Source organism: Schistocerca cancellata, chromosome 2 (assembly GCF_023864275.1).
Source record: "Schistocerca cancellata isolate TAMUIC-IGC-003103 chromosome 2, iqSchCanc2.1, whole genome shotgun sequence".
Classification (NCBI taxonomy): Eukaryota; Metazoa; Arthropoda; class Insecta; order Orthoptera; family Acrididae; genus Schistocerca; species Schistocerca cancellata.
The window spans coordinates 1,011,222,704-1,011,245,303 of NC_064627.1; the positions used below are offsets into that span (position 1 = coordinate 1,011,222,704).

At 44.4% G+C, this 22,600-nt stretch overlaps 1 protein-coding gene across 1 annotated transcript in view; it reads left to right on the forward strand.

Annotated features, from left to right (window-relative positions):
- The window catches only part of LOC126160570 (uncharacterized), a 144,455-nt gene extending 124,089 nt beyond the window's left edge, over positions 1 to 20,366 (forward strand). Inside the window, exons 3-6 of the mRNA XM_049916915.1 lie at positions 2,340 to 3,167; positions 9,217 to 9,473; positions 14,104 to 14,453; positions 20,189 to 20,366. Coding sequence (XP_049772872.1) covers positions 2,340 to 3,167; positions 9,217 to 9,473; positions 14,104 to 14,453; positions 20,189 to 20,366 — 1,613 coding nt within the window. The remainder of the gene's footprint in view (positions 1 to 2,339; positions 3,168 to 9,216; positions 9,474 to 14,103; positions 14,454 to 20,188) is intronic.
- The last annotated feature ends 2,234 nt before the right edge of the window (positions 20,367 to 22,600 follow it).

The following is a 22,600-nucleotide window of genomic DNA, read 5'->3' on the forward strand; positions in this document are numbered from 1 at the left end:
CTAATGGTTTTCACGTCCGCTGCTCGTGGTCTCGCGGTAGCGTTCTGGCTTCCCGAGCGCGGGGTCCCGGCATCGATTCCCGGCGGGGTCAGCTATTTTTCCTCCCTCAAGATGACTGGGTGTTGTGTCGTCTTCATCATCATCCCCATCACGGTCGGAGGAAGGCAATGGCAAACCACCTCCACTCGGACCTTGATACTAGGACCCACACCGGGTCTCCCGCATCGTTCCCCTACGCTCTGTAAAGAAGCATGGGACTTCATTTCCATTTTCATTTCCAATGGTTTTCACATGCATGCAATATAGGTTGTTCTGTAACGGCCTATTTGCTGGTTAATTACGTTACTTTCTTGTTATTGGAGTAGTAATGATTGTTATCATCTTACCTGACTTATTAAAATGGTTCAAATGGCTCTGAGCACTATGGGACTTAACATCTGTGGTCATCAGTCCCCTAGAACTTAGAACTACTTAAACCTAACTAACCTAAGGGCATCACACACATCCATGCCCGAGGCAGGATTCGAACCTGCGACCGTAGCAGTCCCGCGGTTCCGGACTGAGCGCCTAGAACCGCTAGACCACCGCGGCCGGCCCTGACTTATTACTTTATGTAGGTGTCAGATTATATTCTTCGTATCAGCATTTTCGTGACAGTTTATTTAATAGATAATCCAGCGATATTGTATGGTTACATGCAGTACTTGTTACGTAGTTGTTGATCCTGGCCACTGGTATACTTTTTCTTTTCCTGTGTATCTATAATTTCTTAGATGTAACACACAGAAAAAGAAAAGATACAACAAAAGCCCAGATCAATTCCTTGATAATAGCAGTGGTAAAAGGAACTACCTGTAATCACACAGTATCGCATTATTATTTATCAAATAAGCTGTCACTAAAATACTGATGTCAAGAATATAATCTGACAATCACATAAAGTAATACGTAAGATAAGGTGATAACCTACCATTTTTAGTACGATAACACAAAGAAACGTAATTATACAGGAAATACACAGTGATAGAACCACCAATGTAGCATGTATGTGAAAACCATCAGCCGTACGAAAAATATATAATAATGAAATCCATTTAATAATTGCCCATAAAATTAGAAATAAGTGCGAAAAATATATACCATTTACTCACAGATAACCTGATGATGGTAGTTCAGCCGAAATAGTTCTATTGTAAAAATAAATGCTATCAAACTTAGCAGTGTAATTGGAATTATAATTGTAAAAAATGGTTCAAATGGCTCTGAGCACTATGGGACTTAACATCTGAGGTCATCCGTCCGCAAGCACTTAGAACTACTTAAACCTAACTAACCTAAGGACATCACACACATCGATGCCCGAGTCAGGATTCGAACCTGCGACCGTAGCGGCCACGCGGTTCCAGACTGAGGCGCCTGGAACCGCTCGGCCACACCGGCCGGCATTATAATTGTACAATATCCTTAAAAGACATATACTCCTCAAAAGACATACACTATGTAGCGAGTCCAGAAGAATATAAATTGTTGAAAATATATATTATTACTTTTTCATTTCGTCCATCTTAGCTGTCATACAGGATTTGGGCTGGACATCATTAAAAGAAAGGCGTTTTTCGTTGCGACGGAATCTTCTTACGAAATTCCAATCGTCAACTTTCTCCTCCGAATGCAAAAATATTTTGTTGACACCGACCCCATGATAAAATAAGGGAAATCAGAGTTCGTACGGAAAGATATAGGTGTTAATTCTTTCCGCGAGCTATACGAGATTGGAATAATAAAGAATTGTGAAGGTGGTTAGATGAACCCTCTGCCAGGCACTTAAATGTGATTTGCAGAGTATCCATGTAGATGTAGATTTAGATGTAGATGTCTCCCTGCCCTTAAGCTACCATGCACGCGATGGCCCCATGAAAATCCGTCATCCAGTCACGCAGGCCCATAGATGCCTCGCATTCCTGGCCAAGCTTTCAAATACTCGCCACTGTTTCTCGCGCGTTGAGATGGCTTTTCATAATGCAAACTCCACCGTGGACACGTCAGCAAATATTCAGAGGTAGACAGCTGTTTGTCGTGAAACGTAAGTAGTTTACAGTGGCATGCTTCACACACTTCTTATTGAAGACCATGAGCCACCTGAAATATTCGCTTACGACTATTGATTCCTTATCTCAGAGTAGTTCAGGGTCCTCCACCACCTATAAATTTGGTTGTATTAATTTTCGTACCCAATAAAAAGGCACCTAAAATTACTAATAACTTTCTCACAAGTCACTAATGTTTTGTTCTGCTCTGTTGAAACACTTCATGGACACTTAGTCTTTTGTTGTCGGCAGGTGAGGAAACGAGAGCAGCCATGCGCACGACGCTGCTGTACCTGGTGCCTGTGTGGATGGCGATGGCCCAACCAGCTCACGTACAGAATCAGGCGACACAGCCTCTGGTCGGCGATTTCCTGAGGTCTCACTGGTCGCCAGTTCAGCTTCGGAACCACACGGCACAGCCTGTAGTCAGCACGATCTTGAGGGCTCGCTGGTCACCATCTCGAGAACAGAGCCAGGTGGCGCGGCCTCTGGTCAGTGCGACCTCGAGGCCTCAATGGACGCCAGCTCGAGGTCAAAACCAGACGGTGCAGACGCTGGTCAGCGCAACCTCGAGGAGTCGTTGGTTGGAAGTACAGAACCAGACGGGGCAGCCTCCGATCAGTGCGACCTCTGGATCTCACTGGTCGCCAGCTCAAGCACAGAAACCGATGGTGGAGCCTCCCAACAGCGCGATCTCGAGGTCTCAGTTGCCGCTGGCCGCGTCTGGTCGAAGCTATCACACTCTACCATCCAACAACGAGTTGGACAATGACGTGGATAGCCAGAAGCCTTCAGTGGCGGTGGGAACTGCAGAGTACGTTCCGCTGACCTACAACCACGACTACTACAGAAACCGCTACTCTGGGAAGTACCAGCCACAAGAGGGTGACTACAAGAAGACGTCGGTGTCGAGCAAGCAGGCAGACGGGGGCTACAAATACGGCGCTAAGAAGCGGAAGGAGGATGCTGCCGAGGACTACCCAACAGGGCCGTCGCCACGAGACCGCCTCGGCTTCGAAGATGACGATGACTATGAGGACCACGAGGGAGGCTACGGCTATGGATATGTAGAGGAAGACGGTGAGTGAGCCAAAGTTAATAGTATATGCAGCTGTTAGCAGCTGACTCTAAATGCAACGTGAGCCCAAAAATAGGTGCATTTCCTGAGGGCAGAGCCACGTTATTAACAGGTTGTCCTGCCAGTTTCATGTAGTTCACATTGTGTTAACTCGACAAACAGCCATCATTGCATAAGAGTCAACAATATTAGGAAAAGGATAGATTGCTACTCACTCGCAGTGGCCGAGCGGTTCTAGGCGCTTCACTCTGGAACCGCGCGACCGCTGCGGTCACAGGTTCGAATCCTGCCTCGGGCATGGATGTGTGTGATGTCCTTAGGTTAGTTAGGCTTAAATAGTTCTAAGTTCTAGGGTACTGATGACCTCAGATGTTAAGTCCGATAGTGTTCAGAGCCATTTGAACCATTTGCTACTCACTGTAAAGCTGAGCCACTGAGTGGGAAGCAGGCACAACGAAAAGACTATTACACATTATAGCTTCCGGCCAAAGCCTTCTTCAGCTATGAAAATCCGATCGGAGATGCCGGTGGAAGCTGCCACGTGTGCTTGAGATGTGCCTGCTTGTGTGAATGTGTGTGTGTTTCCTTTGCAGAAGAACGCTTTGGCCGAAAGCTATAAAGTGTAACGGTCTTTTCGTTGTGCCTATTTGCAATTTAGCTGATCATTTCTACGGTGAATAACAATTTATCCTTTTCCTAATATTGTTGGTATTCCAGCCTGGAGTTTCCATTGTATAAGAGTCAGTTAGGACAGAGGGCCTGTACTTGTAAATGCTGTTTCATGAGTTCGGCGGTTTTTCAGTTCAAAACAATGTCTTAACGTAGAGGTTTTGTCAAAAAGTTTGACAGACGACGAAACGCGGTGTTATTGTTCTCACTTGATACTAGCCATTACTTTTATTTATTTATTTTTGCGACACAATCCAATACGAAGTTTGTAATACTGCATATTTACGTTTATTGTTCTACAAAATATGTGACGAACAAAATTAAATATGAGGAATTGCTACTGTGCTGGTGAAAGTTCACAATTAATTATTTTTGAACCAGTACGCTTCAGTAACTTCATTTAAAGCAATGTTTCCTTCTACCAGAACTAATATGTAAATGTCATTACAAGAATAAGTGTGTACGTCACATTAAGTTTTCAGACAAAACAATTCTTTTTTTAAACTCTGACAAGCGTTATGATTATTTTTATCCTGAGATTTTTTTTATTACATTACAAAATTTGCAAAAATGCTTCATTTATAGTTTTACTAAAACTGATTTGCTGACTGGCCAGCTGCCTCCCTTTCTATTACATTTTGTCTTAGAGCCTCTCTCTCTCATTATTAAGTTCGCGATAAGTCTATAACCAGCGATCTGCTGCTGGGCCGCTCTCTGCGCATGTGCAGTCAGCACGGAGGGATAATCTGAACCGATGGTAATAGAACATTATGTTTCCGTTCCCAGGTAACGTAGTTATAAGATTAGATTACAGTGTTAAATTTACGGAAAGGTGACGCCCAGCAGTTGGAAACAATTCACCAGTTCTCTTTCCCATTTTCCGTTTTCTATGCGTCTTAATTTCCTTTTGATAACAGATGCAGAACTGCTGTTGTAGCTTTTTGTTGCGTTTTCTCGAGCTGTTTGTTAGGCGAGCTTATCCGCGAACTCAAAGGCTCTGAGCACTATGGGACTTAACATCTGAGGTCATCAGTCTCCTAGAACTTAGAACTACTTAAACCTAGCTAACCTAAGGACATCACGCACATCCATGCCCGAGGCAGGATTCGAACCTGCGACCATAGCGGTCGCGCGGTTCCAGATTGAAGCCCCTAGAACCGCTCGGCCACACCGCCGCGAACTCATTCCCAGAAGTTTCTGCATGGTTTTTGTTCATTCCATTCCTGACCAATACCATAATTTTGTACGTGATTTCTTTGATTAATTGCTTGTGATAACTAAATTTTTTTAAAAAACAAATCCATCTGACCCGTTTTGCTGTTGGTGCTCCCGTCCTTGTAAACGGACTCTCACTGAATTTTGATAAAACACAGTACATACAGTTCCGTACAGTGAATGGTATGACGCCATTAATAAATATAGACCTTAATCAGAAGCATATAGCTAAGGTAGAATATTCCAAATTTTTAGGTGTGTCCATTGATGAGAGATTAAATTGGAAGAAACACATTGATGATCTGCTGAAACGTTTGAGTTCAGCTACTTATGCAATAAGGGTCATTGCAAATTTTGGTGATGAACATCTTAGTAAATTAGCTTACTACGCCTATTTTCACTCGTTGCTTTCATATGGCATCATATTTTGGTGTAATACATCACTGAGGAATAAAGTATTTATTGCACAAAAGCGTGTAATCAGAATAATAGCTAGAGTCCACCCAAAATCATCCTGCAGACATTTATTTAAGGATCTAGGGATATTCACAGTAGCTTCTCAGTATATATACTCTCTTATGAAATTTGTTATTAACAACCAAACCCAATTCAAAAGTAATAGCAGTGTGCATGACTACAATACTAGGAGAAAGATGATCTTCACTATTCAAGATTAAATCTAACTTTGGCACAGAAAGGGGTGAATTATACTGGCACTAAAGACTTTGGTCACTTACCAAACAGTATCAAAAGTCTGACAGATAACCAACAAGTATTTAAGAAGAAATTAAAAGAATTTCTGAATGACAACTCCTTCTACTCCATTGAGGAATTTTTAGATATAAATTAAAAAATAAATAAATAAATAAATATTTAAAAAAAATAAAAAATAAATAAAAATAAAAATAAAACACACAAAAAAATGAAAAAGTTGTTATATTAACTTAAGTATGTTGTTAAATTAACTTAATTATGTCATGTATTGGAAAATTTGACTCGTTCCACATCATTACGAAATATCGTATTCATGATCCATGGAACTAGTATTAATCTAATCTAATCTCTAGGTGTGATAGTAATGGTTATTGACACCCCTGTACCTGTTCGTTACTCCGTATAACTCCCATCGAGCTTGTGGAAGACGTCCTAATTACCTCTAACAATAAAAGGAAGACCGTTGACAATCAAATTAAGAAATGTTGTTTGGCAATTCTGATACTGAGTGGATAGTCCTCCGTGAGTATGTTCCCCGATGTACATCAGCTGACGACTGTTACTACCTTCAGCTGCCAACACGGTTGCGTTCGAATTATGGAAGAAAAATTGGCATGTAACCAAAGGAGTAGCTTCTACATCACGACTACTCTCCTGGTCATGCAGTGCTGAGTGTCGGGCAGCTTTAGATCAAACCGATAATCACTACAGTTTCAAATCCCCCGTAATCACAGGATGTGCACCCCTGTCCCCTGTAATGAATATGAAGCTTCGAGGAAAGCATTTTGAGGACACAGAGAGGAGAAATAAAAACATTCGAACAGGTGAAACAACTTTACAACAACAAGCACTCAGCCCCAACTGACGGTTCTACACAGATGGCGAATGATTAATCAGAGTAAAAGAGAGCAGAAGAGGCCCGTAGTAGGAGAATCGATCACTATAGTCCTTCCACGCACGGAAATTGAGTTCCAGTTATGTTAGAATCCACACTCATAAACGCTATTAGTATCATTAATACACGAAGGACTTACCACTCCATTCTTGAATTCTTGAGGCTCAGCCTCATCGTTTAAGGCAAAGGGAGAATTCTGCGTTGCTGTACCTTGGGGGTGTTGTCTCACGCTGAGTTCCACCAGTATATGTACGACATTTAGCGTGAATGAACGGAAGCAACTATTACGGAAAGATAATGTTGTGCTTCCGTTAGTGTGAACGATTACAGGATCTAACTACTGTATTTTTCAGTGCTGTCGTACAAGCAGAGAACTTTTTTAAAAAATTCTCCTATAGTTTTTTATGGTTTTCACCTAAAAAACTAGATTCCTACACATTTTTTTGATTTTTATCTTGCTCTAGTAATTGACTTGGCAAAATTAATCATATCCGCCAATTCTAAGGTTTAGTGAGTTAGAGAATAACTTTCGATATTTTCAAAGAACTGTGGCTTTTCTGGTAGTGTAGTGTGACTCGCATAAAAATGATCCTCACTGCGATAGAACCATGTTCAAGTCTTACTTCATTTACCCTTTAAAACAACATAAGAAGCTACCCCATCATCTTTGACTTTATGTACGGTTAATTCATCATGAGTTTACAGGAGAAGGACTACAATTAACCCATGGCAGAAGAAATGCAATTAAAATGATCTATTAAGCATTGCTATTAGAGAACATGAGGATTAGCATGATACAGAGACTACAAGATAACAGGCTCGGAAATTATTTACAATAAGACTCTTGCGGGACTAATCCTTGCTAATGAACAGCACAGTTTTGATTCTCTACAGAACCCGTTTTGCGCAATTTCGCCACTAAGTTTCGCATTTCAGACCTTGGTGGATGTCTTGCCAAAACACTTCTGTGTTAAACAAACACGATATTGCAGTGCCTGTGTTGTTCTGAAGGAAACTTGCAACGTAATTCGAAATAACACAGGCACTACAAGCACGACTCACATCTTCACTTCTGCCAGTATCTCGTCTCCTACTTTCCAGACTTTACAGCTCTTCTGCGAACCTAGCAGAACTACCGCTCCTGAAAGAAAGGATATTGCGGAGACATGGCTTAGCCACATCCAAAGGGATGTTTGCAGAATGAGATTTTCACTCTGCAGCGGAGTGTGCGCTGATATGAAACTTCCTGGCAGATTAAAACTGTGTGCCGGACCGAGAATCTGTAAAGTTTGGAAAGTAGGAGACGAGGTACTGGCAGAAGTGAAGCTGTGAGGACGGGGCGAAAGGCAAAGGTGCCGATTTCGAGTCTCGGTCCGGCACACAGTTTTAATCTGCCAGGAAGTTTCATATCAGCGCACACTCCGCTGCAGAGTGAAAATCTCCTTCTACAGGCACTACAATATAGTGTTTATCTACTGACACCGGACGAGCGACTTCCACGTAAAATGTCTCCTCTGTAGGGGAATATACATAATGGATGTACAGTACAGATTGTAGACACATGGAAGTTTGGGTGTGCTCGTAACTCGTGCACAGATAGCCAAATGGTAAGGTGACCGCTGGCAATAACCGGGAAATGCGGCTTCGAGTCCCGGTCCGGCACAAATTTTCACTGTCGTCATTCCATCATACAGCTGACGGTAGCCCGTATTCGTAACTGCGAATACATTTGATCTACTTGCACAAATAGGTTGCCAGTAATTTTGCTTCGCATGACTCTTGACAATCAACACGTGAGTCCCATCATGTGTTGCATTTAATTCGACGACGCTAAACGCGTCTACTCTTCTCACTTACTCGAAGATAATGAGGCTGCAAAGCACTCGGGATGAAGCACGCGGGAGATGTGCACTTGTCGAAATGTGACAGCAATCGATGGGTGTATCGAAGTCAATGTTTCCAGCATTTTCTAAAGTGTGAAGTACTCTTATTAATTAACAAGGGTCAGTTCCACATCAAACTTATAAATATTTTCCTGTCCAATTTTATAATAGTACAACAAGAGACTAGCGTATAGCCCGTGTCACTTGTCCGCCCGGCGGGGTCAGGGATTTTCTCTGCCTCGTGATGACTGGGTGTTGTGTGCTGTCCTTAGATTAGTTAGGTTTCAGTAGTTCTAAGTTCTAGGGGACTGATGACCATAGATGTTAAGTCCCATAGTGCTCAGAGCCATTTGAACCAACTTGTCCGCCGTGCATCCTCTCAAAAAGCACCAAGGGAGTCCTCAAGCTAAACATTCCTATTTGATAGATAGTTTGCAATCAATACCACATACTGTCATCATATAAGATATTTTGAACAGGTTTTAAACGTAGCCCAGGCTACTGCTGTGCTATCTCGTGACGAAAATTGGACTGGGTACTGTCATCAACGACGCCTACCATTTTGGTTTATTTATCGATATCTGTCACAGAGGATGAACTAAGTAGGAACTACTCACCGAAATGGAGAACAAGGTGTTAAGTCAGTGGTGCAATTTTCCATAATTTTTGTTGCAGGCTACTATGAACACGATGACGACTACCACCGCCATCACGCTCGTCCCGTGCACCACGGCTACCATGGACCACCTGTGTACGTACCACACCGGCACCATCACCATGGTGACAAGTACCTCAAGTTCGGCATCCTGGCGCTGCTGAAGCTCATCCTGGCCAAGCTCAAGGCATTTGGGCTGTTTAAGCTCCTGCTGCTCTTCATCATCAAGCCCATTCTACTCTTCAAGCTCGCTCTCAAGTTCCTCTTCATTACAAAGGTATGTACGCGATTACATCAGTGTGTGTCCTCGGAGTATTTCATCGTGGCATGCTTCAATAAAATATTCTCGGTTTACAAGCAGCGTCACTTCGAATAAACCCCTCGAGCTTTCGATAACTGTCTCTGCCGTCGTCATCAGGAGCTGAAATCCATACTGTGGAGCAACTACTAGCAAGATAGGGATCGTTATGAAGTGACATGGACTGAGACCAGTGTCCTGGGCCACCAGCAAGATAAGAGATATGTTAACGTTAAATTCAATGTAGGTCTTCAAGTTCCTGGGGCGTATGGCGTCCCCTGAGAATGTGGCAGCATTTATATAGGTCAGACTATTCGCACTGTTGCTGCGCATTGTGCAGAGAGTTCAAGCCATGTCAATCAAAAAGAATTTGAGCAGTCGGCTGTGGCTGAATACTGGCTAGAAAACGGCATAAAATACGTTTTTGAAAGACGAGAGTTTTGGCTCAAACAATATCCTACTGGGATTCTGTTACAAAAGAAGCGGACAAAATTAGAATAAAAAGCAACAACTTTAACAGAGACGAGGGGTACACAGTCGCGCATTGTGGCGGGCTTTGGACGGTGAGCGAAAGCAAAGACGGAGGCTTGACGCTTGTAGGGACGCGGGAGTGGAGTTTCAAAAGTTGTGTTCGCTGCTCGCGCTTTGTGACGTCACTCGGTCCCGCGGCAGGACAGAGCCGCTGGGAGCTGTCTGACTTGCCTTCCGCGTACGCGCCCCTCTGACCATCTCTGGAAGGTTCCAGACGCTGCCATTGCATCTGCATAAGCAGAACAGCGGGCCAGTTCCGGTAGTTAATGATTTTAACTCTCGACGACGATGGCGGTGACAGCTATCGAAAGCTCTGATATTTTATTAGAAGCGACGTGGCTTGTAAACCGAGAAGATTTTATTAATACATCAGCGTTCTGTGTAGTTAAAAAGCATTTAGTGACGAAATACAACAGGTGGTGCCTCAGCATCCCAGTCAACTATCAGTTTTATAATGCGTCATTACGAATTGCAGAAGTCGTTAGTGCTAGGACTATTTTGACCCTTAACTTTTATTTGAGAAGTATGGACTCGGGTAGTCGGTGATCTCACAACGATAAAAGTGCAAGCTAGTTGTGGGTACTCTTAAAAACTGAAAGTTGGATACATCTGCTGAGTTTGGAATTTTTCGGCTTTCCCAGCCGTTATTGTTTGTAAAGGTTACTTTGGCAGCTGTCGAATGCGGTAAGTCTAGTGGCAGTTATGTGTCATAAATTGCTGAATTGTAATTGTAGGTTCTAATAAATCACTGCAATTCTGAAAACAACCTACAGCCTGTTTGCTGGTATGCTTTAGCCTTTCTAGAAATCGTTTCTCGGCAGGAGCTTAACATGTGGCTCCACGTCTTCAGTCTTCCAGAGCACATAACAAGATATAGAAGACTCAGAAAGAGTACTGTACGTTGCTCGCAGAACAAGACTAATGTACTCCTTAGAACACAGGGGAAAATTATATGAATGTTTAGCAGTGCAACTTGTAACACAAGCCTTTAAACGTGCAAATAAATTTCAGTCACTGCGCTGTATTATTTGTTCTCTTTACCTTACGCTAACTTAAAGCTGCGAGAAGGAAATAATGAGAGAGTAAATGAATGGATATATATTGCTGACTAGAGGTTCTCTCCTGATAATCTCTCAGCTACGTCCAGTAACTTGTAAGTGATCTTCATAATCGTGGAGCTACACATCATTTTGTTCACATTCAGTGTGAAACGGTACAGCATTCGTGTCTTTGGTCATGGACATTTATTCCTGATGATCCGCTGCTTGTATATTCTAGTGGAGAAAAAGCATCTTAATATAGGTTAAACAGCGACAGCAATAACAATAAAATATATCAATGCTGACCTGTTTATCAATTATGGAGTGATAAAAATTCATATCAAACAAGATAGTGCACTCTGCATGTGATGTACATGGTGGTTATAAACAGTCTGAAAAGCTTGTAAAGGTGTTGCAGGGTACGTTGTGCCAAGAAACAATTATGAAGAAAAAAAATTCGATACATAGCTCCGTTTTCGAGTTAGCCAATCAGGCCGTTACGTGCGCGGATTCAAACGGCCCGCCAGAGAATGTGAAGTCAAATGTGTTCTTCGTTTGGTTTCCTAAAACCAAACAACAGAGCGATACAAACATTGGACGTGAGACTGTAGTAACGATAGAACCCGATTCAAAGGCTGAGCAGCCTCGTGCTATTAAATCAACTGACACTAATTGTATGTGGCGGGCCGTTCGAATTTTCGAGCGTCATGGCCTGATTGGCTAATTTCAATGCTATCGATTTTGTTTCTTAATAGTTATTTCTTGGCACTCCTACCCGGCAACAACCCTACAAGCTTTCCAAACTGTTTCTGACCACCCTGTACACTGTACATAGTTGTAGACTACTGTGGATGGTGCCAGTTAAGCAACTCTCAGTAGTCACTACTCCCGAGCTGTATGCAAAGAAGTGCTAATAAATTGCAAGTAAGTGGCGTCTTCATAATCCGAGATCAGAGTAATTCTTGAGAACAATTCCTACTGCTCTTATCCTTCTGGTACCTCTTACAGTAATCCATCATACTGGGGCGAGGCAGCACAGAAATTGAGGCCCTCGACTCACACTCAAGAGGAGCAGGATTCAAATTCCTGTCTGGTTACCCGGTATCAGATTTTCATTAAACAACTTGAATGTTTGTTTATTTGAATAGCATGTGGGTAGTATACTTTCCTTTTCCTTTTCCACCATTCTTGATAGTTCATTTCAAAATACGTGGCCAATTTCCAGTCCCATTCTTTGACGATTCCGACCTTGTAGCCCCTCTTTAATGCCGTGCGGTCTTGGACGCCTTACCACGGTTCGCGCGGCTCCCCCCATCGGAGGTTCGAGTCCTCCCTCGGCCATCGGTGTGTGTGTTGTACCTAGCGAAAGTTACTTGAAGTTAGATTAAGTAATGTGTAAGCCTAGAGACCGATGACCTCACCAGTTTGGTCCCATAGGAACTTACCACAACTTTCCAATTTCCCTCTTTAATGATCTCGTCGATCACAGTACGATCTATCTTTACTTCCTTATAGAATTGCCCTTTATCAGAACTATGTTTTGGTACACTGCATAAACGTCGTAGTAAATGGTAGGACTACCGGTACTGTTGGTAGCATTGAGAGGGAAAGAAACGTGAGTGAATGTGTGAGAGAGAAACTGGGAGCTGACGACTTCTTTTTGTTTTCCGTTTGTTTGTTTGTATTGGACACAAGTAGAACTGAACATTGTTCAGTGTTAGTTAATTGTGTATTTTATATTCTTACAAAATATAAATTGTGTTTTATTTGTAACAAAAATTATTTTACCACGTAAATTCCGTGCTTTTCTGTAATCAGAGGAATTTACTTTCGATGTAGATACAGTTTACATGCATAAAAATAAAAAAAAGGCTACATAATTATTTTTATTATTTTGTACTAAATAAAATGTTCTTCATCATGATTAGGGCAAAAGTTTCCTGTTATTCTTGATAAGTACCAAAAATTTTGATGAATATCAGAAACACGTTTCATGTAAGCTCAAAAAAGTACTGAAGCGATGTCTAACATGTTTTTTTTTTAAGTTTTACCTATTTTTTAGGAATTGTATCCTTGAGCGCTATGTGATAAATGTGTATTGTTATAATTTTTACTGCAACATCCGTTTCAGGTTACAAATCAACAATTTTCGAATAAAACCTGATTTAAACACCGATAATTTCAGTCTTGCTATAAATACTGTTTACTTTTAAGTAATGGACAGGAGTATAACATTGTAGAACAGAAATGTTCCGCAGGTTATGCGGCCCTTTATGTATACTCACTCAGTTTGTAGATGGTTCTCCACTTCCAGTTTTTCAGGCAGTCTAATAAGACACCAATCGTATATGCAAACAAAGGAATCGAAATGAGCTAACGCCTGAAATGTATGCAACACAGCTAACATAGATGTTATACGGTTACGATCTTCACCGACCAGCTACCAGGAAACTGCATTAGGCTGCATTTACATATGACAGTCTTCCTTCCCATAACCACCCATTCTAGTGTTGTTGCCTCTGGATCACAGGGTCCCGGGTTCGATTCCCGGCCAGGTTGGGGATTTTCTCTGCCTGGGGACTGGGAGTTTGTGTTGTCGTCATCATTTCATCATCATTGTCATCATTATTTGTGACAGTGGGTGGATTGGACTGTGTACAAAAATTTGGCCATGTAAAAATAAAGACTTTGTATGGGCGCTGATGACTGCACAGTTGAGTGCCCCACAAACCAAACATCATCATAACCACCCATAGATGATACTGGCCCGTATCGTAATGACAGAAGGGAGCTCGGTTGGGTTCAAATGGCTCTGAGCACTATGGGACTTAACATCTGAGGTCATCAGTCCCCTAGAACTTAGAACTACTTAAACCTAACTAACCTAGGGACATCACACACATCCATGCCCAAGGCAGGATTCGAACCTGCGACCGTAGCGGTCGCGCGGTTCCAGACTGAAGCGCCTAGAACCGCTCGGCCACAACGGCCGGCCAGGGAGCTCGGTTGTGGATGTATTTGTGTGCGTTTTGTTGCAGGCGTTCAACGCGCTGACGCTGCCGCTGCTGCTGCTGCCGCTGCTGCTGTTGCTGCTGCCGCTGCTGCTGCTGCCGCTGCTGCTGCCGCTGGCGCCGCTGCTGCTGCTGCCGCTGCTGCTGCCATTGCTGCTGCTGTTCCTGCCCGTGCCCGTGCTGACACCCGGCGCTGGCGGTGGCGCCGCTGGCCGTCGCCGCCGTCGCAGGAGTGCAGCTGCTGTGCCCCCAGGCTCCGCCAGCCCAAACCTGCTGACGCTGACGCGCCAGGTGCTGGAGGCCGACCAGTGCCTCGAGAGGATCGCCTGCCAGCTCGCAGCGCGCCGCTCCAGTCTCTACAACAGATTCGTCATTTGGTAAGCACTTCCATGTACATCTCACATCTTGCTCTAAGAACCAGCGTTATAAACGTCTGTACTTTAAACGAGTGAGATACCCCAGTGGTTAACACAATGGACTCCCATTCAGGACAGTTCAAATCTTCATGAAGCCACCCCGATTCAGGTTTATCGTGGTTTACCTAAATCGCTCTAGGAAAATGCCAGGATTGATCCTTTGGAAAAAAAACACGACCTATTTCTTTTCGTATCCTCGAAACAATCCGAGCTTATACCCTACATCTGACGTTGATGTTGATGGGATGTTAAACCCTAGTAATCCTTCCTGCCATACTTACTGCATACATTTTTTCTTGTACTATTGTTTGTTCTATTGGACACATCGTTTGTGCAGTAAGATGGGTTGTGATACACCTAGTTGCAAGTACAGACTTGTCAGAGATTTCAGCTTGATACACCACTGTCCACCCTCACCCATTGTCGCAAATATGTACATGGAACATTTCGAGGAGGAAGCACTTGAAGCAGCACATCTAAAACCCACCTGCTTCTTTAGATATGTGGATAATACCTTCGTTATCTTGCCCCATGGAAGAGATAAACTGGCAGACTTCCTCACACATCTCAACTCCAGACACGAGAATATTAAGTTCAGCATGGAGATCGAAACGGATGGGATGCTCTCTTTCCTAGATGTTTTGATTAGAAGACTAGCTGACGGCACTTTGGACCACAGCGTGTATAGGAAGAAGACGCACACCGATTTGTACTTACATGCGGATAGCTGCCACCACCCGGCACAAGAGAATGGCGTGCTTTTAAACTCTTGTACACAGAGCTCACACCATCTCCGACAGGGACAGTCTCCAACAAGAATGGACCATCTGAAGACCGTGTTTCGGAGGAACGGTTACAAGGAAGGGCAAATTCGGAAGGCTGTACATCCCACACCTGCAGCACCGGCGGAAACTGAGGATGAACATCAGGAGGAGGCAGCCTTGGCTATTATTCCGTTTTGTGGGGCCTTATCCGAAAAAATTGGACGCATTTTACGTAAACACGAAGTGAAAACCATCTTCCGTCCTCCAAGCAAAACCAAGAGCCCTCTTGGTAGTGTCAAGGACAACCTTGGTCTACATAAATCAGGAGTTAATCGGATACCTTGCCAATACGGTAGTGTATACATAGGGCAGACCATTCGTACCATTGATGACCGATGCCGAGAACATCAACGGCACACTAGACTGCAACAGCCCAGTAAGTCGGCAATCGCTGAGCATTAGCTGTCGGAACTCCACAGCATGGATTATGACCAAACCAAAGTCCTGAAACAGACTTCCAATTACTGGGACTGTGTCATCAAAGAAGTCATAGAGATTAGAGTAAGGGAGCCACAGTTAAATCGTGACAGCGGTTACATCCTTAGCAAGGCGTGGGAACCCGCGATCACCCGGATTAAGAAGAAAAAGGATATTTCCCAGAGTGTACCGACTTCGGGGGAGGAGGGAAGAATAACGAGAACGGTGCCCAGACGGCGGGAGAACGGACGCTGTTCCTGGACCGCGCGCGGGGCGCGGACCGCACCGACTCATAGGAAGCGCCTGAGGGAGGAACGGGAGGGGGATTGTCCTATATATACATGGCGCCGGCCCACCGCCGGTCAGTACATCAGCGCACCTGATGATGGCAACGTGGTCGGTTGCCGAAATATTGTGTCCTATGCACTCTCATACCATGCTGTTGACCCGAGATTTATTTTGTCACCACTGTCCTTGTCCCACCACGTAGAGCTGGGCCAATGTCCCTGTTTAGTCATTTTTTCTCTTTTGTTTTGTCTTTTTCTACAGTGTTTTTAAATTTTAACAAAGAATGTTACGAAAGTAAAAATTTATAAATGAAGTTATTGATTTAAGTAAGGAAATAAGACAGACAAGACAGTTAAAAAGAAAGCGATATTGCAGTGCCTGTGTTGTTAAGAAGAACGATGCAGCATTCCTTCGGACATGCTTGCATGTCTGAAGGAACAGGCACTACGCTGACTACACCCATTATGGAATACGTGAAACGTATTCGCAATTGTGGATACGAACAACCATCAGCTTTATAAGGGAATAACGACAGTGAAAATTTGAGTCAGACCAGGACTGCGTATCCGTGCACGACGGAACATAACATCGTTCTCTCTAACAACACAGGCACGTCAATATCGTGTTTATCTGTCGATACCAGGCAGCGACATTCAATTAAAATGTCCTTCCCTGTACAGGAATTATATAAACTGTGTACGAGTACAGGGAGTGACGCAGGAGCGACCACGTATGGAAGTTTGGGTCTGGCCGTGAGTCGTGCACGGATAGCCGAAGCGGTTAAGGTGACGCTTGTCTAAAGCGTTAAATCCGGGTTCGAGTCCCGGTCCGACACAAATTTTCACTGTCGTCACTCCCTTATACAGATTTTAACAAAGAAGGATGGATAGCCACACCACTAGCCATGAGTGGAAATGAAGATTTCAGAATGCGAACTTCGAGCTCTGGCATCTTCGGTTTGTGACCTCTCATTTTAGTATAGCTGTGTTCTGTAGTGATGGTGATTTCATGAATAGCCAGGAGTCCCATCCACACTGCAACGACCTACAGTGCCAGTAGGACTGGTGATTGGAGAAAAAACGTAAGGTCGTTTTTCTAAATTTACAAGACGCCGAAAAATCAAGTAGTTAGTGTCGGAAGTTCCATGCGGCTTTTCGCGGATGATGCTGTAGTATACAGAGAAGTTGCAGCATTAGAAAATTGCAGCGAAATGCAGGAAGATCTGCAGCGGATAGGCAGTTGGTACAGGGAGTGGCAACTGACCCTTAACATAGACAAATGTAATTTATTGGGAATACATAGAAAGAAGGATCCTTTATTGTATGATTATATGATAGCGGAACAAACACTGGTAGCAGTTACTTCTGTAAAATATCTGGGAGTATGCGTACGGAACGATTTGAAGTGGAATGATCATATAAAATTAATTGTTGGTAAGGCGGGTACCAGGTTGAGATTCATTGGGAGAGTCCTTAGAAAATGTAGTCCATCAACAAAGGATGTGGCTTACAAAACACTCGTTCGACCTATACTTGAGTATTGCTCATCAGTGTGGGATCCGTACCAGGTCGGGTTGACACAGGAGATAGAGAAGATCCAAAGAAGAGCGACGCGTTTCGTCACAGGGTTATTTGGTAAGCGTGGTAGCGTTACGGAGATGTTTAGCAAACTCAAGTGGCAGACTCTTCAAGAGAGGCGCTCTGCATCACGGTGTAGCTTGCTGTCCAGGTTTCGAGAGGGTGCGTTTCTGGATGAGGTATCGAATATATTGCTTCCGCCTACTTATACCTCCCGAGGAGATCACGAATGTAAAACCAGAGAGATTCGAGCACGCACGGAGGCTTTCCGGCAGTCATTCTTCCCACGAACCATACGCGACTGGAACAGGAAAGGGAGGTAATGACAGTGGCACGTAAAGTGCCCTCCACCACACACCATTGGGTGGCTTGCGGAGTATAAATGTAGATGTAGATGAAATCTGCATATCGTTCCCAAATCGAGTAAACAATATTTGGTATTCCTGTGTTATAACTAATTTCTGTTATACTGTTGACCGTGTGTATGTACATATTCTAAGTTACTATGTAAATCTGAACTAATTACTGTTTTGAATGACTGTATTAGTACAACAAATATTCATGATCTATAAACACTTTACACATGTTTGATACGACCTAAGCAGCAACAATAGTCACGATCTACCGAATGCTACGTGTGGTGTGAAGTTGACACATATTTCTTGGCTTGCAATGGTATAGTTCTTTGTTGGCATTAGCAATGTGAGTTCTCATTTGTGTTATTCTGTATGGACGTGTCTATCTACACTCCTGGAAATGGAAAAAAGAACACATTGACACCGGTGTGTCAGACCCACCATACTTGCTCCGGACACTGCGAGAGGGCTGTACAAGCAATGATCACACGCACGGCACAGCGGACACACCAGGAACCGCGGTGTTGGCCGTCGAATGGCGCTAACTGCGCAGCATTTGTGCACCGCCGCCGTCAGTGTCAGCCAGTTTGCCGTGGCATACGGAGCTCCATCGCAGTCTTTAACACTGGTAGCATGCCGCGACAGCGTGGACGTGAACCGTATGTGCAGTTGACGGACTTTGAGCGAGGGCGTATAGTGGGCATGCGGGAGGCCGGGTGGACGTACCGCCGAATTGCTCAACACGTGGGGCGTGAGGTCTCCACAGTACATCGATGTTGTCGCCAGTGGTCGGCGGAAGGTGCACGTGCCCGTCGACCTGGGACCGGACCGCAGCGACGCACGGATGCACGCCAAGACCGTAGGATCCTACGCAGTGCCGTAGGGGACCGCACCGCCACTTGCCAGCAAATTAGGGACACTGTTGCTCCTGGGGTATCGGCGAGGACCATTCGCAACCGTCTCCATGAAGCTGGGATACGGTCCCGCACACCGTTAGGCCGTCTTACGCTCACGCCCCAACATCGTGCAGCCCGCCTCCAGAGGTGTCGCGACAGGCGTGAGTGGAGGGACGAATGGAGACGTGTCGTCTTCAGCGATGAGAGTCGCTTCTGCCTTGGTGCCAATGATGGTCATATGCGTGTTTGGCGCCGTGCAGGTGAGCGCCACAATCAGGACTGCATACGACCGAGGCACACAGGGCCAACACCCGGCATCATGGTGTGGGGAGCGATCTCCTACACTGGCCGTACACCACTGGTGATCGTCGAGGGGACACTGAATAGTGCACGGTACATCCAAACCGTCATCGAACCCATCGTTCTACCATTCCTAGACCGGCAAGGGAACTTGCTGTTCCAACAGGACAATGCACGTCCGCATGTATCCCGTGCCACCCAACGTGCTCTAGAAGGTGTAAGTCAACTACCCTGGCCAGCAAGATCTCCGGATCTGTCCCCAATTGAGCATGTTTGGGACTGGATGAAGCGTCGTCTCACGCGGTCTGCACGTCCAGCACGAACGCTGGTCCAACTGAGGCGCCAGGTGGAAATGGCATGGCAAGCCGTTCCACAGGACTACATCCAGCATCTCTACGATCGTCTCCATGGGAGAATAGCAGCCTGCATTGCTGCGAAAGGTGGATATACACTGTACTAGTGCCGACATTGTGCATTCTCTGTTGCCTGTGTCTATGTGCCTGTGGTTCTGTCAGTGTGATCATGTGATGTATCTGACCCCAGGAATGTGTCAATAAATTCACGGTGTTCTTATTTCAATTTCCAGGAGTGTATGTAAATCTGAACTAATTACTGTTTTGAATGACTGTATTAGTACAACAAATATTCATGATCTATAAACACTTTACACATGTTTGATACGACCTAAGCAGCAACAATAGTCACGATCTACCGAATGCTATGTGTGGTGTGAAGTTGACACATATTTCTTGGCTTGCAATGGTATAGTTCTTTGTTGGCATTAGCGATGTGAGTTCTCATTTGTGTTATTCTGTATGGACGTGTCTATCTATATTCTTTGTGTAATGTGATCGATATTTTGTCAGCACGGTTTTGGATGCCTGTCCAATGACTTTTACTTTTGATACTTTTATGCATTGTCTGTCACGTGATTGTGTTTTAGGTACCTGTAACCACTACAGCACAGAATAATGTCTTCAGCGCATCCTCATGTTGCACTCTTTCTTGAGAATAGTGTCGACTGGCGGACTGTTGCAGGCTATTGGAGAGGTTCGAGCGGTGGGTAGCTCCAGAAAGCGCGAAGCCGCGGCTGACATCCTACCTGGGCGCGTACCGACAGGGAGCCGAGGTGCCCAGCCAGTGCAGACCACGCTACGAGTGCGACAGCCAAGTGCTGGGCCTGCCCAGGGGCAGCCTCCTGCAGCAACTTCTGTAGCTGCCAGCTGCACTACGCTGACGTCCGAGTCTGCGGCCTACCACCAGCGCCTCCAGATGTCCAGTCCACGCTGGTCTTCCAACGAGCGCTGATAGACGTAACCTCTGAAGGCCAGCTTCTGTAGCCCCTAACATCGAATCCTCCAGGAACTTACCTGCAGGAGTTTCTCGCCTCACTACATCTGATACTGGACCTCCATAACATACTCTCCAGCAACAGATATCAGTGACTTCCAATGCTGCCGCGCCAGTGGTGTACAAATACAATTGTTTGGAATGGTGACATCATGGCTGGGATGTAGTGATCGCAATACTGTTAGTAGTATAGAAATACTCTGCCTCGATTGCACAGTATTTTTATCAACGAACGCCCGGTTTGAATGTACGTGGAATATTCAATAAGTAATGCAACACTTTTTTCTGAAAGCAGGTTGGTTTTATTCAGGTTTCTAATACACCGTACTATTCCCCTCTCTTGTAGCTAGCTTTCAACATTATCTACGTTCAATGCGATAGCCTAACGCCGCCTGAGACCAAACTATTGATTGACGTCGGACCCAAGGTCATGCTGCATCAATAAACTCCCCGTTATCCACGTACTGCTTCCTCCGGAGTACATTATGGGCCAAGCAGATGAAAGGCCTTTCTGGTCTTCTGTTAGGAGGCGAGGAATCCAGCGGGCACACACCTTTGGTTATCCCCATTGGTGGACGGGTATGTCGGCGCTGCCAACAAAGTCGTCCAGTTGCGCAGCGACGTGTTTGTGATACCTCGATCACCCCGTTCCAAAATACCAGGAGTCACAGTTGTGTGCGTCTTGCGGCACGCGGGAGATAGGACTGGTTTGTGCAACCTTGCTGTGATGATGACAGACGCTTCGCCCAACGACTCACCGTGCTTTTGTTCACTACCAGGTCTCCATAGACATTCTGAAAGCGCATATGAAAATCTGCGATGCTCTTGTTTTCCGTCAGAAGAAACTCACTAACAGCTACGTGGAACGCATCTCCGTTACAGACGCTATTGTGGATAGCGCCACCATCTATCGAAACTTCGTGACACTATTGGGGCTGAAGCGGGAATATTCCACAATGTCCCACAAAAAAATTTCGCACTTTTTCAACCGAAATTGGCCGAGAAAAAAGTTTTGCATTAGTTACTGAACACCCCTTACATTGTTCACCATCATCACATACAAAATGCTTGCCTACGAATAGCAGTGAATGAGAACACCTCTCTGCAACTTATGATATTGGCAGTTTACATGCTATTCGTAGCGAGTCATTTTGTGTTTGGTGCATAAGGAAACTGGTCATGCGACAGTGAAAATATTTCGTGGTCGATACATTTCTTTTATACATTGTTAAAAACAATTAGCCTTATCCATAGATCGACTGTAGGAGCTCCTGTCTCGCTGGAAGAATGTGGTTATGTCCTCCCTGGGGTATGTTTGTACGGTACTAATACAGTGGAGCCCCTACTATATCATGAGAACGGGACATCGTAGCAGCAGATATTATGGTCACACGCGACGACTCCCCTTTTCTGCCACTATCACTCATTGCACAAAGGTGCCACTGAGATTTCCACAACCAGGCATGCGATGTTAAAGAACAGCAATACGTCTACCACACAGTCCCATCAGCGTCCTTCCAGAGACAGAATCTCGAGTGCTTTGTAGATATTTTCTGAGGTGACGACTTCAGGGCATCACAGTGTCCAACTTTCTATGCACAAATTATGCATGTTTTTTCTGCAATACAGTCAGTAATACAGGGATTCACACAAAGCGTAGCTGTATATGACACAGTTACATTTATATACCCACATTGACATTATATTTCTAGTTATAGGTCTGTGCTGCTGCAAAACGTTAGATTGTCTTTATTTAAAAATATTTACCGAAGTGCTGATTGTTTTAATTTTAAAGTATTTGACTAAGAATTCATCATCAGAAAGCTTATATTTCTGTAATTAGGGCAAAGTAAAGAATAAGTACAACGAGAAAACTGACTGCTGAGTTAGGATACTTGCTATATAGTGTGTTCTTTGCTCACAGTAGTTTTACGTGATTTTTTTTCATATTTTCAGGCGGAAAAGGCCACTGACGATGGCATTAGTTTGTCCAAAAATGTTTCAGTGAAGACAGATAACAGTTCTTTGTAAAACGTCGTCTTCCTCCACTAGTCATGGACCGATAAAAATAAAAGTGCGTAGTCTGGGCAAATTTCGATA